Source organism: Dermacentor andersoni, chromosome 3 (assembly GCF_023375885.2).
Source record: "Dermacentor andersoni chromosome 3, qqDerAnde1_hic_scaffold, whole genome shotgun sequence".
In the NCBI taxonomy this organism is placed as follows: domain Eukaryota; kingdom Metazoa; phylum Arthropoda; class Arachnida; order Ixodida; family Ixodidae; genus Dermacentor; species Dermacentor andersoni.
Genome location: NC_092816.1, coordinates 41,385,142 through 41,401,474, shown reverse-complemented (window position 1 = coordinate 41,401,474; position 16,333 = coordinate 41,385,142). Strand labels below are relative to the sequence as shown.

General features: G+C 47.1%; 1 protein-coding gene across 2 annotated transcripts; it reads left to right on the top strand.

Annotated features, from left to right (window-relative positions):
- Nucleotides 1-197: 197 nt before the first annotated feature.
- SF2 (splicing factor 2) lies at nt 198-15,169 on the top strand. 2 transcript variants are annotated; one of them, XR_011893357.1, is made up of 5 exons: nt 198-483; nt 2,674-2,837; nt 9,500-9,672; nt 12,314-13,652; nt 14,624-15,169. XR_011893357.1 is itself a non-coding variant. In XM_050167057.3 (4 exons), the coding sequence occupies exons 1-4, from the start codon at nt 317-319 to the stop codon at nt 12,479-12,481; spliced, it is 672 nt and encodes a 223-aa protein (XP_050023014.2). In that variant the 5' UTR covers nt 198-316; the 3' UTR covers nt 12,482-15,169. The 2 variants fall into 2 exon arrangements, 1 of the variants encoding a protein (XP_050023014.2); XM_050167057.3 differs by having other exon boundaries at nt 12,314-15,169.
- Nucleotides 15,170-16,333: the final 1,164 nt, after the last annotated feature.

Sequence of the window (16,333 nt, the reverse complement as noted above, 5' to 3'; positions counted from 1 at the left end):
GACGTAATCAATGTTCGCTTCGCATTTTGCATGTATTGTAAAATTATTTTCACCAAAAACGCAACTTCTTCATACATTAGATTTTGTAATATTTTATTTTGGCAAAGTGCGAGCTGTAGGTGGATACTTCGTTTATTTGTTCCCAACATACTTCCTTGTTTGTTTGCGCAATGCCTTTGGTTTGCGTTTGACAAAATTCGCGCGTTCTCGTTTACCGCGAGATAAAGCGAGAGGGAGGCGACAATATTCGATCGCTTGGATTCGCAAACAGCGTTTAGTGTGTGTTTTGTGCAATCGTTAGTAATCCGTCGTCATCATGTCTTTCCGAGGAAACGAATGCAGGATCTACGTTGGGAATTTGCCCCCTGACATCAGGAGCAAGGATATTGAGGATTTGTTTTACAAATTCGGCAAGATAACGTTCATCGACTTGAAGAATCGCAGGGGTCCGCCATTCGCTTTTGTTGAATTCGACGACCCAAGGTAAGTGTCCACGTTAGCGTATGGGCGCATTCGTGTAATTCTCAACTAATATTTGTGCTTTGAGACGTTTGTATTACTAATTTCAAGCTGTTAGTGATACGTGCAACGCTTGTGCGCATTGTGCTTGTTTCAAGGTTGTTCCTGCCCGGGCACCACCCTTGCCCTTTTGTTTTGTTCAGAGGCTGTGCAGCTGCCCTAGATATTTTATTTTACCGCGGTGCATTGCGTGCTGTGGCGCGTGTCGTTCTCACAATCTGCATCTGATGTAGAGGCGTGGGCGTAATTACTTTGAAACAGTCGAACCTGGCAACAAAAAAGTTGGGCGTGCAAAGGCGACTATGTTTGCCCGTTTTATGACGCATGAGAGAGAGAACCCTTTAATGAAAAGCACTATGACGCATGTATTTTTTTCTTTATTAGTAGCATCGTTGACTGCAGAGCGTTTTAAGTATTTCGAGGCTATAACGCACGTGTTTCGTTGAGCGTTGCGCAGCGCGCCTAATGAGGCGTGCTTCAGTGAGCGGTAAGTGATTTAAACCAGTTAAAACAAAATAGATCACTAACCCCCGTATTCCGAAATGCTTCTTAACTTAAACCCAATGCTTCATTTGATCTAAATGACGCCTTGTGTGAACGCGCCCAAGATGCTCATTGCGGTTCTTGTGGCGCGTTCACGACAGGCGTCATTTAAATCAAGTCAAGCGTGAGCTTCAATTTAAGACGCAATTCTGAATACGGAAGTAAGAGTGCGTAAGTTTATCACCAAGCTTAATCCCAAAGGAACCGCGTCTTCTCTGCAGATTCCGGCAGAGCTGGTCAGTGTGCTTGTTTCATTTAAGCGAAAAATACATCCGGGCAATCATCTAGCATTGCAAAGGACGCGAACTGGAGCGCCATTTAGCACATAACGGCGCGACCTGGCTGCGTTGCAGCTGTCGCACCGAGCAGCTGCGCTTCGTTTTCATTTGTGGTGTCGCGCGACGTGGCAGGCGAAACGAAATAGCGTAATGCTGTGTGGAGTAATACGATGATCCCACGACTCTGGCTGGTGTGCGACAAATTTGAAGCCGCTTACGCTGAGAAAAGGAGCAACACGTGAAGACCAAGAATTATGGATGGATCACATTTAGTGCACGCATATTTTCTGAGCTAGCTTGTGGAGCCTCGTAATCAGATATTGGTTTTGGCACGTAAGACCCCAGAATTAATTTTTTAAAGTAATGTCTACTGAATTTGGCAAAGCAAAAGTCAATACAATTCTGAAAGTTCGGCCACTTAACCTTTATGCATTGTTTTACACATCCAAGTGGGCTTTCGGGTGTCACTGCACTATCTGGTACAGAACACTATGTATGTGTGCGTTCTGTCGCTTTTGTGTCCAGTGCTTGGCACGCTATGACTAAGGCCTTCAGTGTATCTGAGGTCCATTCGATTGGCTTGGATTATAGTTCCGTACTAAAATTAGCAGAGAGAACTCAAGTGCTGCAAACGATCAACTGCCATGTGAATATGATAATGCATAATGGATTTGCCCAATCTTTGCCTGAAGTCGCATTTACATTATGTAGTGTTCAAAATTGATGCATTTGCAGTCACAAAGCCAAGCAGCTGTATGGTCAAACCTGTTCACAACATGCGCGGCAGTGAAATGTTCACAGCAAAGCGTTGTAGCTCCAGAGTAGTGACCTTACGTGGACCTATATTAGACCCATGTGATGGGTAAAGCTAGCTTTCCTGCAAGGCAGTTCGCCCAACTAATGGGGGTGTAGTCATTTTTGCAAACAGCGTGCGCAAGTGCAGCCATCATGGACATGATGGTTAGTACATACATGGATTTGCCAAAACTCCGTCCTTACTTCAAACAGCTTCGTGACTATGCACCCATAATTTTGATCAAACTCCTGTGTTTAATTTATAAATAAGCAGTATTAAAATTAAATTGCCAGATGGTGGGATTCAAACACAGGAGGTCTGGTACAGAGGCCTAATATTAAGTTTTCGCTTTTGGTATCAAAAAAGATTATTTTTGAAGACTATTGGTCAAAATTTAGCATGGTAGCTGGTGTCTATGGCATCTAAATCGAGGCTTTTTACTCATCCAAAATTTCGTTGCAGTTGGCCTTTCAAAGGAATGTCGCAAACTTTCAGCTTATGAGTGCATCGTGCTCATTGCCTCGCTTCTTTTTACAGAGATGCAGAGGATGCAGTGCAAGCCCGGGATGGCTATGACTATGATGGCTACCGCTTGCGTGTCGAATTCCCCCGGGGCTCGGCCCCCGGACGGGGTAGCATGGGACCTGGCCGCGGTAGGGGACCCCCTGCCCGGAGGTCTCAGTACAGGGTTCTTGTTTCAGGTGGGCTATGCTAGTTTGTTTCAGTGTGCACTAATTGCAATGTCAGCAGGGTTGTTAAGAGCACCATACATGCTCGGCGTTGGTGCCATCTACCAATGATGCCTGGTTTAAAATAACCTACATCTGGGCATGCCAGGCAAAAAAAAGTAGTTCCTTCAGTGCAGCTGCGTGTGCTCAGATGTCAGCTAGCTTGCATCTGGTGTTATTGGTGGACTAGTGCCTGTTCAGCCCAAAGCACGGCATTTAAGCACTTCAGACAAGTGTATTGACTGTACATTACGATTGTAATACTTGATGCTACCATATTAGAACATGAAAATTCCCTATTGAAGTTTTCGTATTATGGGAGGACGGACCGTCTGTTGCAAATTCAGTGGGCTGCTCTGAGCTAGATGGTTTTCATGCTGTGCCTAAGACACTCTACTCGCCTTAGGTGGCATGCCCCAAAGGTGCAGCTCGGGCGCTTAATTTTGGCATGTGCCACCACCACAAAGAGCACAATTTGACTGCTGCACCGTCTATTCACTGTATTTACTCTCATAATGATCGCACTTTTTTCTAAAAAAAAAATTGATGCAAATTCAAGGGTGCGATCATTATGTGGGTTAAATTTCCCGCGAGACCAAAATTTTTTTTCATCCCATATTTGCTGCTGGATGACAACAGGTCAACAAATAGGCTGCTGCCGCTTTGTGTGGTGCGGGACACCAAAACAATATGGCGGCCGGCGGAGCACGCCGAACGCGATTTTTTTTCTTCTCATGAGTACATCACATGCATTGAAACGGGACGTATTCTGAAACGTTCGCCTCCGCGAAAGTTTTGCCGTGGCCACGCCTCCGCCAACGGCGCACGTTGATTGGATATTTTAGCAAAACCGGAAATTAAACAGCGCTATCTAGTAGTTCCGGCCTACGTCATTTTGATGTCATGGTGTGGGTGGGTGCTCTCGACATGTGTTCATTTATTTAATACGTCTTTTGGCGTCTCTTCGCGTTTGGTTGGTGGCGGAGTGTAGTAGAGATAAGATAGGTGGTAGTTTATAGTAGCCTTTTTGGTGGCGTTTTACACGCATTCTTTCGCGGCGATGTTTGTTGATTCATATTAAATAAAACATGTCACACCTTCTTAATTTCTTTTACCTAAAGAGGCCATAAGCAAACGTAGTCAGTGTGCAGAACCCGTAGTGTGGCCACTACACTTGAAAACACACCCGAGCCACTCTGCACTTGCCGGGCGCGGTCTCTCATGCGATGTGAAGCGTTCGAGAGCGCGCGTTGGTAATGCACGCTGACGTCACGGGTGAGCAGTCGCTTGGCTTATTGAATGTGACTTTTGCGGAAGGCGAACGTTTCAGAATACAGCCCCAGCTTCTTCTGTATCAGTAATGAGTAATATCGTTTATATCAGCAAGTTTGCGGCAATAACATAGCCATGTCCACTTTGAGGGGACAGAAACAGATGGCCGCGCTTAGCTGCCGGTGACATAGAAACACATGGCCGGCATACTACGGAAACTGCGGCATTTGTCTTCACTGCTATCCTTATACTGCACGTCGTAATACTGCACGGGTGGGCAAATATCTTAGGTGTGTTACAAGCGGTAGCGTATGAATAGGGTACACTTCTAACTAACGTATCAGTGTAAACGTGACTACTATCGTTGCCGCTCGCGATTTGTTGCGTGCCCACAAGTGCAGATAAAATCGAAAGGCACTTCCATTATAAAGCCTACACATAATAAAGGCAAGTTTGGTTGTTCCTCTTTTTTTCATGGAAGTGTGGAAAGGGATGAAAGTAATGAAATAGGGCATCTACTTAAGAATGTTTGGTGCGTGCAGACTGCTTGGCTTGTCTTGAAGAGTCATTTACGTAGCATTCGACAGATGGCAAACGCGATCATTATTAGCTAGACTTGGCACACGACATATCACTGCAGCAAGTTCGGGGTGCGATCATTACACGGGAAATAAAAAAAAAATTGCATTTTGATGACAAAATTCAGGGGTGCGATCATTATGTGAGTAAATACGGTAAGTTGTGGAGTCAATTGCTGGTACTCTCATTTATCAGGGTAACTTTAAGTGAAGTTGTTTTCCGTGCAGAATATTCCTTGTAAAGTGTCGAGATTCTTACTGGAGTGAGGGGTGTGTAGCATGTTCATGGGAAGGTTTGTGCTCTTATCACATTTTTTACCCAATGTGTTGTTGGGTTGTGCCCTTTGTCCTAGTAATGCTTAACTGGCCCTTATGTTTAACACTGTGAGGGTCGAATTTTTTCACAGGAACCGTGCCCCTGTGGTCCGTTCTTTTGTTGCAGTTTCTAGTAGTAGATGATTGAAAACTCGTGAATAAAGCAAAAACTTATTGCAAGCACTATTTGATCTGGAAAACGCTTTGCTCCCACCAACAGTATACACACATATGCACTATACAATAAGAGATGTGTAAACAAAATTATGGTTATCAGTTTGTTGTTCTACAAACATGTTTCATCGGAAGAATGCTTCAGCATTTTACGCGACAAGAGCCACTGCATGTGGCCCTACTGATATCACGACTGTGCACACCCCAGTGTATGGGAGTGCATGACCCACAACCGAAGACAAAGAAATTGAAAAGTGGTAGCAGCAGCCATAAGAAATGGTAGCACCTCATCCGTATCCTTGAAAGTAGCAAGCAAACAGTGAGCGGGCAACCACATGATTGAGCCTCACCCAACTTAAACAAGTTGAGTCGGGTGAGTCGAAACCCGATGTCAACTTGCTTTGGGCGGCAACTCTATAAAAAATGGCAGTGCCTCTGAACTACCAGTGGTGTCAAGCACATGCAAAACATCGCATAAGATCAGCATCGTACATGTACATAAAAAAAAACTTGGCCATAAATTTTTTTTTGCTTTAGTTTGCATTCCAGTGCTTTATCTTGTTGATTCTGCTTAAGGGGGGATGAGGGGATCGGAACTAACTTTTTCATTTTTTATCTTAGAGTGATGAAATTTGGCATACAGGTTCGAAATAGCATCAAACAGACAGCTGCAAAGTTTCACAATCATATCTTCAGTAGTTTTTATTTTATCATTATTTATATATTGCTCACATGTTGCTTGCTCGTGGAAAGCCTAGCGTGACAGCAAAATGGGTTATGGGTCTGTAAATGTTTTTAATAGTTACTAAGAAGTATAGTCTAAGTCAAGATTCTCTTAATTTCTTTTTAAATTTCTCTGCTCTTCTTCTAAACGATATAGTATGCACCTTCTCTTTATGTTTAGAATGTATCATGCTCCAATTATTGTGTAATAAAAAAATGGTGAGCCTAAATGGTAAATCTGAGACTGTCTTGACATAAGGCACACTTCACCAATTGCAGCAAAACAAACAGGATTAAAATCCGTGCTCCCATTGCCGTGCTATGCTTTCCACGAGCGAGGTGATAAGCTCAAAACAAACTTTTGAGAAAACAAGCCTCAAAGTTCCATACTGGCACACACTGTCTAGAATGCTCCTGCATTGTAGAATTTGGTGTCCTTGGCAGCAGGTGACTTCTTAGCCCTCTGTCCTTTCAGGAGATGGACTTTGTGTGCCTTCTTCATTCGCTGGGAGTCTTTCTCGACAGCCCGCTGAAGAGAGAGGGCACCAGGGCGCAGGCCCAATGTTGTGCACAGGTCTGAATAAGCTTTCAGACTGCCCGAGTTGTACTTTGAAATTGCCTCGTGCACTGCTGTTTCCACAGCAAACAGTGAGGCATGCTGGTCTTTTGATACTAGTGACCATATCACTGAATGGAGACTCTCAGCCGCGTTTTGAGTTTTGCCTCCTCTGCACCGGGCCAGCAACTGAGGGTCTGAGAGGCGCTGGTACACAGGCAGGAGTGCTTCAGCAACTTTAGCTGAAAGCTTGTACTTGTGAGCTGGTGCTGGCTGCCCTTCTGCCTCAGCTGACCGGTGGTTGCACCAGCTAAGGGGGCCAGGGGGACACAGCTCATGATGGGGCTCATCATCTGTTGATGTGATGTGGTAGTACGTTGCCATTACTGCCCTTTGCATTTCCTCGACTTCCGAGTGGTTCCGCAGAGCAAGGCCATAGTAGTTTGTCAGTTTTTTGATGAGCTGCTGTGTCAGGCCCCCCTTTCCACCTAGTGGCTCTCCTTTCTTTGCCTTGGCCACCAAAGAGCGAAGTGCAGCCCCCATTCGTTTTTTAACATGATTTATGCAGTCCTCTTTAGATAGCTGCACAAAACCATAAACTTCTTCATCACATAGAGTGCGAAACATGCGGCTGTCCCCGTCACAAACTATGTTTGTGTAACGTAGATCATTTCTGCTCAAGGAGCGCCTGAAGAGCTGTAGTGCAGCCTCAACCTCCATTCTTCCAGAATTCACATCAGTGTTTTTCTGGCACTGGTGTTGCTGCTTCCATTCAGCATAGTTGGGGTCACTTTCTGCTGGCTGTCGGCTGCACCCAAGGCAGAAGTTGGACAGAACTATGCAGTCCAACACAAGCCCTGTATGGAAATCAATTATACAGCCTACGCCGGTATGGGAGCTGTGGCCGCGTGTCAACCATGTGCCATCATACACTACTGTAATGTTCTTTGAAAATGTTGTCTCCATTTCAGTGTACACCTTTTTCACTGCCTCTACAGCATCTGTGAAGATGTTGTGTGCAGCTGCCGCTGCGGCAGGCTTGAAAGTCTTTTTGAGGTGCCCATCATATGTTTTGTGGTGTAACCCACGATGCGAGACATTCATGGTGGCCCAGAAGTCATTAAGAGCAGTTGGTCCTTTCCCAATGCTCTTTATTGCTTGCATAGCTCTGATGTTGACCTCGAAAGCTCTAGAGCCGCTCTTCCTTTGTGAGGACCACTCAGACTGTAGGGTACTACCACAGGAAATGCATGAAAGTACCATCTTCACAGCTAGTCCCAGTTCAGTCTCGCGGTGCACTGCTAGGCCGGGCTGCTGACAAGTTGGGCAAAGCGGGGAACCAATCAGCGAGTTCAAAGCAGCAACTTGAACAAGCATAAACTCCTCTTCTGGAGGTGCGGGAATGGCATTTTCCTGTGAGCCAGTCAGCCCGAACTTGCGCTCCGTTGCTGAAACCGCGCGAAGCGATTCGCGAACTCTCGACGCTTGCAGTTCTGCAGTTTCCGCGGACACAAATCGTGTTTCCAGGTGAGCTTGAATAGTGCGACGTTCACTGGGCGAACAGTCAACACTGTGCGATGAGCGGCAAGGTCGGCCGCCGGCGCATCCGCGGCAGCGAGCGTGCGCCCGCGTTGCAGCTCCGTCGAAGCGCCGGAACTCGTCGATGGCATGGGACTGCCTTCACTGGCGGTTGTTGGCTGCGGAGACATCTCGGCGTTGAACGACACACCGCGGAAGCGCGTCTCCGATGCTCTGCAGTCGGGCGGCGATGACCGCTGCAAGCTCACTCCGTAATCTGTGCTGGACGAACTTGCGACGGGACGCTCGCGTACGGCGAGACTCACTGGCATGTCGATCGTCACCGGTGAAGTAACACTGCGCCCGCGCTTCGACGGCAAAAGATCATGGTTCGTCTCACTATCGCTGGCTGGTGCTCGACTCTGCGCAAGATCCCGCAGCACGTTGGGCGAGAGATCGCACAGCACGTTGGGCGCGTACTCCGCCGATTCTGAACGGACGCTCGGCTCGGCCGAACCACCTGCTGACAATCGCCGCTTCTTCCTTGCTGTGACGGGCTTGCGTTTCCGCTTCCCGTAGGCATGCTTCGTCCGGTACTTCTTTTCGAACGTGCGCGGATCCATTGCACGTGGCCGACGTCCTCGAAACACAAGAGAAGGAAAGTCCAGAAAGGCTTCCCAGCAGCGGACAAAAGCAGACGCTCCTTGCGCTCCTTGCCTCGGCCGCCATTATGGCGCGGCGTCGACCAATGAGGAGGCGCCTTACAACGAGCCGCGGCGCAGAGCCAATCGGGGCGCGGCAGCCATTGGCTGCTCCGTGCTGCCACTCTCCTGTTTTTCTTTTTTTGTGCGCTTGCTGGCTGGCAGGGAAGGAAGGGAAGGGCTGGGACAAAGAGTCAGAGTCGGGCTTTCCAACGATACCAAAATGGCGGCGCTCCGTGGCGGGAAAGCCGAGCAGTCGCGCGTTGAACTTCGCGGCTTTTTCGCGATTTCGGGCGGATTTGTGGACGCCGGCACCGACAAATATATTTATTTTAAGTGCTTAGAGTTTGTTTTTCGGTGAAATATTTCAGTACAAGATAGAAATGATGCTGTAGATTCTGAAAAGCGTACTTTTCAAAAATCGATTTTTTTCGCGAAAATCTCGATCTGATCCCCGCTTCCCCCCTTAATGGTTGGTGCATTTAACCACTTGCTGTCATGAAGTGCTCTACTCTATTTTCTGTCATAAATTCTCCAGGTTGTGCATGTTTACTTTGTTAAGCAAAGACTGAAAGACTAAGTTGCTTGGAAAGATGCATGGTGCGAAGTAGAACAAAATAGGAAATCTTAAAAGTAATATATTTTTGATTTAACTACTAATGTTTGACTGTGGTCGTCGTGTATGGCATTTAAGGTGCCACTACTTTCGGGAGCAGGCTTAGACTGTCTCTTGGATTAAATGCTGTTCTAACCATTGACCTACCTGCGAGGATGCTAATGTTTGTGTTTCTGCTACAGGTTTGCCCCCTAGTGGCAGTTGGCAGGACCTGAAAGATCACATGAGAGAGGCAGGCGATGTGTGCTATGCTGATGTGTTCAAGGATGGCACTGGTGTAGTGGAGTTCCTCCGCTATGAGGACATGAAGTATGCTGTCAAGAAGCTGGATGACTCTCGCTTTCGATCCCATGAGGTGAGACAAACCGATGTTATAAAAGCAACTTTGTTTGGTGGGATCAGGTTGCACAATTTGTAGCACTTCTGTTCTGATGACTGATGCCGCAACAGCATCTATTTCCACAAATGGGTATATTGGGGGGAGGCAGTTAAAAAAAAGTGCAAGGCATTGTTCTTGGTAATTAATATACAGTCGCCGACCGTTTATTCGGACCTCACGGGGACTGCGGAAATGTCCGAATAAACAGGTGTCCGAAAAAGCAGATTAAGAAAAAAAAAATGAAATCCTTTATTTCCACGCACTTATTCGGGCTCGGCAGTAGGCTTGAAGAAATCGTGAGTGCGCCGTTGCACGCTGTCCCGTTTACGCGCAATCAGATAAGCCTGAATCTCGGAGAGGGTCGTACGGTCACTATAGGCGGCTGAAAGCACAGTCACTGCTTGTGCACGCTCCGCAAGCGACGGCAGCGTAGCACATGGTGCGTCATCTTCCGACTCGGAGTCATCGTCCGGCGGAGCAGCAGAAACCTGACGAACGATCTCGCCGTCGTCGAGTGCATGGTGCGTCATCTTCCGACTCGGAGTCATCGTCCGGCGGAGCAGCAGAAACCTGACGAACGATCTCGCCGTCGTCGAGTTCTGCGCATGTCAGTACAGCAGTGTCAGCACTTGTGAAACTGTCAAATGAGACGGTGTCCGGAATCACAATGCAACCACTGCGCAGGTCTCGGCAGAATATTTTCCGCGTCAGTAGGGAGCACATCGGAAGGCGAGAAATCTTAGGCCTCCCGGCACCCGCTTGCCGGCATTCCCCAGCGCAGTCTGCGCGGGCACTGTCGGCGCCATTAGACACTTGACGCGATGTTTCCGTACGCCACGTTGGATCACCGAAACCTCGACACAGCACACAACGCAAACACCACCGTGCCGACACCAGTCGCACGAACGAAAAACGTGCTACTCGCAGCGTCGTGCGCGAAAGAAAGAAATCAGCTGCTGGATTGTCTTGACATGGCTTACTAAGCTGAAACCGGAACTACTGTACGACCACTCTATCGAACCAGGCAGAAACGATGATGATGAGCGGGGATTTCCAGTAGCGCCACTTCGTGGGGCAGCAAGGAGGCTCCGTTCAAAACAAAAATGGCGTTCAGCAAGTCGAACTATGCGCCGCGGTCAGAGTTGGTGCATGATGCCCTCGAACGAGTTGGCTCAAGAATTGTCCGAAAAATCAGACGAGGGGTTGCAGGGCGTCCGAACTTTCGGCAGTTGTTATACATTATGGTCTATGGGGAGAAGCGGTGCCGCGAAGCTGACCGAATAATCGGGCATGTCCGAATTTTTGGAGTCCGGAAAATCGGTCGGCGACTGTATTACAATGTGCATGTCCTGAACAGTGGTGTCAATGCCAAAAGTAGCACCATATAAAATATCAACTACCGTTCAACACCCCCAACAACAACCTGGCAAGCAAGAAATGCGCCCGTATAACCCATGAAAGTAACTGCATACAACAACGCTCGCATCTTTGCAAATACAGTCTCCATTTGTGGATGAACGACTACGTCTTATCGTATCCTCTTCTGCGATGCTGATAATCTGCTGTGCTGTAAAAGAATGGCCATTGAGCACAGTTTGTGATCAGAGTTCTAGTTTGTGAGTGCCATGTGCACTATCTACTGCATGCACTTCGCTAACTACTAAGTGCAAAATGGCGACCCATAAAGAGAAGGAGAATGGGCAGCCGTGAAGCACGCAGGAATCTGGAGAAGGTGGCGTTCTCTAGAAGGTAACGGAACTTTGAATGGCGTGCACCGTGCTGCCTTGAGATGCGGCTTCACAGCAGCGCTTGCTTTGCTGCTGTGTGCACTGCAAGGCACTGCACTCCGACTACTGTGAAGTTTTTAGAATATTTAGTACGGGTTAAGCATGCAAAAATACGGTATTGTACTGCTTTGTTCAGTACAACGTATATTAATGCTGACTTCTTGAAAACAGCAATATATGCTGTATATGAGTAACAAAACCTGATGCACAACAAAAAGCAAAAAGTGAGGATGTGCAACAGAGGTGAAACCTGAAGCATGAAACGCGTAAAAAATTATTTTAAGATTTAAAAAGAAGAAACTTTCCCTTATGCTTGGAAAAAAGGACTTCAAAAGAGGAGCACGCTCGTATGTGATCGTTGCATGTGCTATTATAAGTAGAGGAACCTGGAGAGTAGGTGGCTAGCACGTGGCAATGAGCATGTTAGTTTTTCGAAGCAGATGCAAATTTATTTACTCGTGTGAGAGTTGCCACACCCATGAAATCCTGACCCAGGTTTATGAAAAAAGTAACGGCCAGCAGCAGCCAGTGGGCCTTCACTTTTCACAGTGAAGTACGTTGTAGTTAAGTGTCACAAGCAGAAGTGTGGCTAAAGGGATGGTAAACAAATACAGAAATTTCATTTCAGCTGTTTAGTAAATTACCCTTCTACAATACCCGCAAAAAAAGCCACTTGCTGCTTAAAACTAGGTAAGCCAGAAAAAATGAGAACTGTCCCAAGATGGCACTTTATAGGAGTGGAATGCAAAGTTGATTGTGGATGAACTGTGCTGTGCTGCTATATGGGCCTGTTAGTGCGCCTTTCTAAAGAGCCCCTCAATTCTTTTCAGGGTGAAGTGTCGTACATCAGAGTGCGTGAAGACTACAGCAGCCGTTCGCACAGCCGAAGCCGCAGCTACTCCCCACGTCGCTCTCGTGGTTCTCCCACGTATTCACCAGCCCGGCGCTCTGGGTCACGAACACCCTCACGTTCTCGGTCCTGTTCACACTCCAACTGAGCTGGGAACTTTGATGGTGTGAAATACGGTGGACAGCACTATGCGCTCGACAGGCAACCTTTCGAATCCCATTTTTCTCCTTTGGTGAACCTTCATTGTAGCTTCACTTGTATTTTTGTTCCTTGCATTCTGGTGGATGTTTAGAATTCCCTGTGAAGTGATGCTGCCTTGTTTCAATTTGGGCCATGACCCTAAGCTACAAACTTATTGTTGGTCAAAACTTGGCAAAAACAAAATCAGCTGGCCCTCGTTAGATTTCTTTTTCCAACTCCAGAATACAGCTCAGAGGCATTCTTCAAAGGTTTAATTTTAATGGCTGGCTTCTAAGTCTAGTAAGGTGTGCAAAAGCAAGTGCAGAACCTGTCATGCCGATTCTTGATCGTTCAGAATATTTTTTTTCCTTACATTGCACACACATAGCTTCCTTTTTTGTAAACCATTTAGTGCTTGATGCAAATAGGTCTGCTTAAATCGTGTGTCGCTTTTGTAACGTGGGCTCGTCATTGTTTTTGCATTACCGTCATCACCTTTTGTTGGCCCACCGTTTCGTAACAAGATGTGTACAGATTGTGTTGGCAGTTCATGTTTTTCTTGATCACCAAAGTAGCGCACATGCAGCACACGTATACATCACCTGCACTTCTCAGCCTGCCCATTTGTATGTGGGCGCATCACGCATTCAACTCTCGAGTTGTCACTAGCTGCCGCAAAAGCACATTTCAGTATGTGTGTGTGTGATGTGTGTTTTTTTGTCAGAGCAAAAAAAAGATTGTCTTGTGAACGGCGATGCCCATCTCTTGTCTCAATCTGTTTGTCTGTCTAGATGCCACAAAACGGGAGGATGGCACACGTCGCTGAGGATCACTAAAGTGGATATGTTTGCGGACACGCACATTCGGATCGGAAGAGCTTAGCGGGAGGAATGTGGAAAGGTGTGATGTCGCCCCGCCGAGGATTTGGCAAGGCGCACACGACAGGAAGGGGAGAAAAAGAAAATGCTTTCTGTAGAGCAAGCGCTGGTTCGGGGAGCGCAAGAGGACAGCGCTGGGAGAAGTGGCTTGCACACACAGGGAGGAGGAGAACACGCCGCGTAGCGCATAGGAAGGAGCGGCACACGTCCTGCACACAGGAGACGGAATTGGTCATCAGGATTTCGGAGCCTCGTCTCAGGGTAGGCCCCTCCCTCAAACCACCCCGCATTGTCGCTCGCTCACCGTTGGGCTGGCCTGCCCGCTGTCTCGATTGCTCCCTTTTTGTCTCGGGGCTTTGCCGGGTCAGGGCTGCTTAAGTTAGCAATAGTGGCTTTAATTCGTCGGCCCCTACACTCCTTCCCGCTTCTGTTTTGCCGCTTTTGTGCGGGGATGCAGGTTCAATACCATGTCAGTGTACATGACCTTGGTGTGGGTACTCACTAACCTTGCGTGTTCACTCACATTTTCGCCATTTCCACACTGGTCTAACAGGCTCTTCTATGCCCTTTCAAATGAAATGAACATTGAGGTGCAGCTGTTCATTAATAAAGGTGCTAGGTGGTTCCAGCCTTGTGTTTGGTAGTCACCGCGGGTTCACTTTCCTGCTCCAATGGCTTAAAGGGAAAGGTGGCCTTAAGCCCGGCAAAGCACCTCGACTTGCAAACAACAGGTGACTCCGTTCAAGATGAGTGCCAGGAGATTGCTAGTGCTGGGCATTTTATCTGTGGCCGTCTTACTACCAAGACGTGGAATAAGTCTCGTTCCACGTCACCATCGGAGACAAATGCGTGTTTTGTTATCTTGAGGGGAGTCGCTTGATTTGCATGTTGTTTTCAAAATTTTTGCAGACGCTTTGTAACACTGCATTTAAAAAGTGCTGTGCTTAATGGTCCATAGAGTGGTCTATCTAGATTAGGTTGTCTCCCACATGGATTGAGTGACCGTCATAGGGAAATGTCTTGTGGCGATTTGCTATGTCATAATTGTAAGTGATGCCTTGCTGTAGTAAATCTGTTGCCCCTGCCCAAGGAATAAGGGACAAAATGTATCTTGGCCTTCATTCATATTTGCATCTTATGTGTAACATTTTGTTAATGTATCATAAGGGTTGGGGGAAGCCGTACATGCCACTCTGCTTTGCTAACCGTCCTGTCCTGTTTTCTTGCCAAAGGTCTCACTCCTGACGAGGAGGAGGACTGACACGCAGGGGTTCAGGACCTGTTTACACTCGTGTGTGGAATCTGGATCAATAGGATTGGATGGAATTCAGGATTGGATCCACACATGGCAGGATGCAAACAGGTGCCGTAAGAGTTGCGCAACTGGGGCTGGATGGCGGGGTGGGCGATTGTGGCTAGTAGATGCTTTGGGAGGGGTGATGGGCTCTCTGCAGCTGTTTGCAATGCAGTACTTTTTTTTTATGTCAATTTGTAGCTGTAATGTACTGCTCAAACGTAGCTTTAATCGTATACTCTCACTTAGAATTGTGCAATCAATTGTAGGTGTAGTTTTAAACTTCTATACAATCAAAGATCTTGCTTTAGGTGATGGTTTTTCAGGACTTGTCTGATGAGGTGAGTATGAACGTGGGGGCAGTACGGCATCTGAAAGTGGCAATACAGTGGCAACTTAGAGAAGGGCAAGCTAGCCTGTAGACATTGTAATCAGTGTTAAGATCATGAATTTGAGTTGGCATTAAAATTGACCTCTGGTTTGACTCCTGGTTCGTTCTTTGCATGCATGTGTATCATTGTTCACACGATTAGACATCGAAGCAAGAGGTTGTGCTTCACCGAATGAGATGCAACAAAGTTCCCACCAAAATCTTTGGAACCAGCTTTGTTGCTACTGACAGTCTTCTCGGGGTGTCCACCAAACGGGAATTCTCAGGGATATTTAATAGTCCGGAAATGGTCAGGGAATCTTGCTTCTATCGGAAAATTATCCGATTTTACTGAACGGGAACGAAACTCTCGGAGACTTTCGTTCCCGAACGAAAGTCACCGAGAGTTTCGTTCCCGTTCAATAAAATTGGATAATGGTGGCCCGAGTAAGAGGAATCGGTAACTAATTGTCTTTTATGCTGTGTTGTCGACTGCAGTTTCCAGTGTACAGTCAACGACAGACTTTCGGGACGCCCGGTAATTCGGATGGCTTTGCAGCACCACCACGTGCCCCATAGAGTCAATGTATAAGAACGTCTGAAATTTCGGGTGCAAGAACCCTTTGCAGTCGGATTTTCCGGACTCTTTGCTGTGACCGCATGTCCGAAACGACCTTAGTCGAAGTCATCACTGCCGCCATTTTGATTATATTGTCACCTCAAACAGGCGCTCTCACAGGCAGTTTCACTGGCAGCCGCAGCCAACACCGCGATAACACAGCCTAGCTGTTTCGACGTTCGCTATTAAGTTTCTTGCCGTTCGGTGCAGTATTTTTCCTTGAAAGAATTCGCCACTGTCAGCAATAGCATTGACTCTGCCTTTGTGGTCCTCGCGATTGACTTCGGAGCTCTGAAAGCACAGCGCATTGCATAATGCCTGTTCCTGAAAGTCAGCTTCGCTGCAATACATCACTGTTAAACAGTGAAGCATAAGCATGGGAAGGGGCAATTTTCACGGGAGACAGTATTTCTTAATTATATGCGCGTGCACTCGCCATCTCCTGTTGCAGTACAAGCACTGATATGCCTAATAAGTGCACTGGCAGGCCTTCAGAGCTTCTTCAGGTGTGCCTGTGGCAGTTCGAGCTGTTAGGGGCAGTAAAAGACCTGCATTCATTTTTTTGGCCGTTTTCGCTGCCCCTAGAGTAAAAAAAGTGGGACGTTGACTGTGCAACTAAGAGGATTCTGCAAATGATCCTTGGGCGCACGCACGGCGCA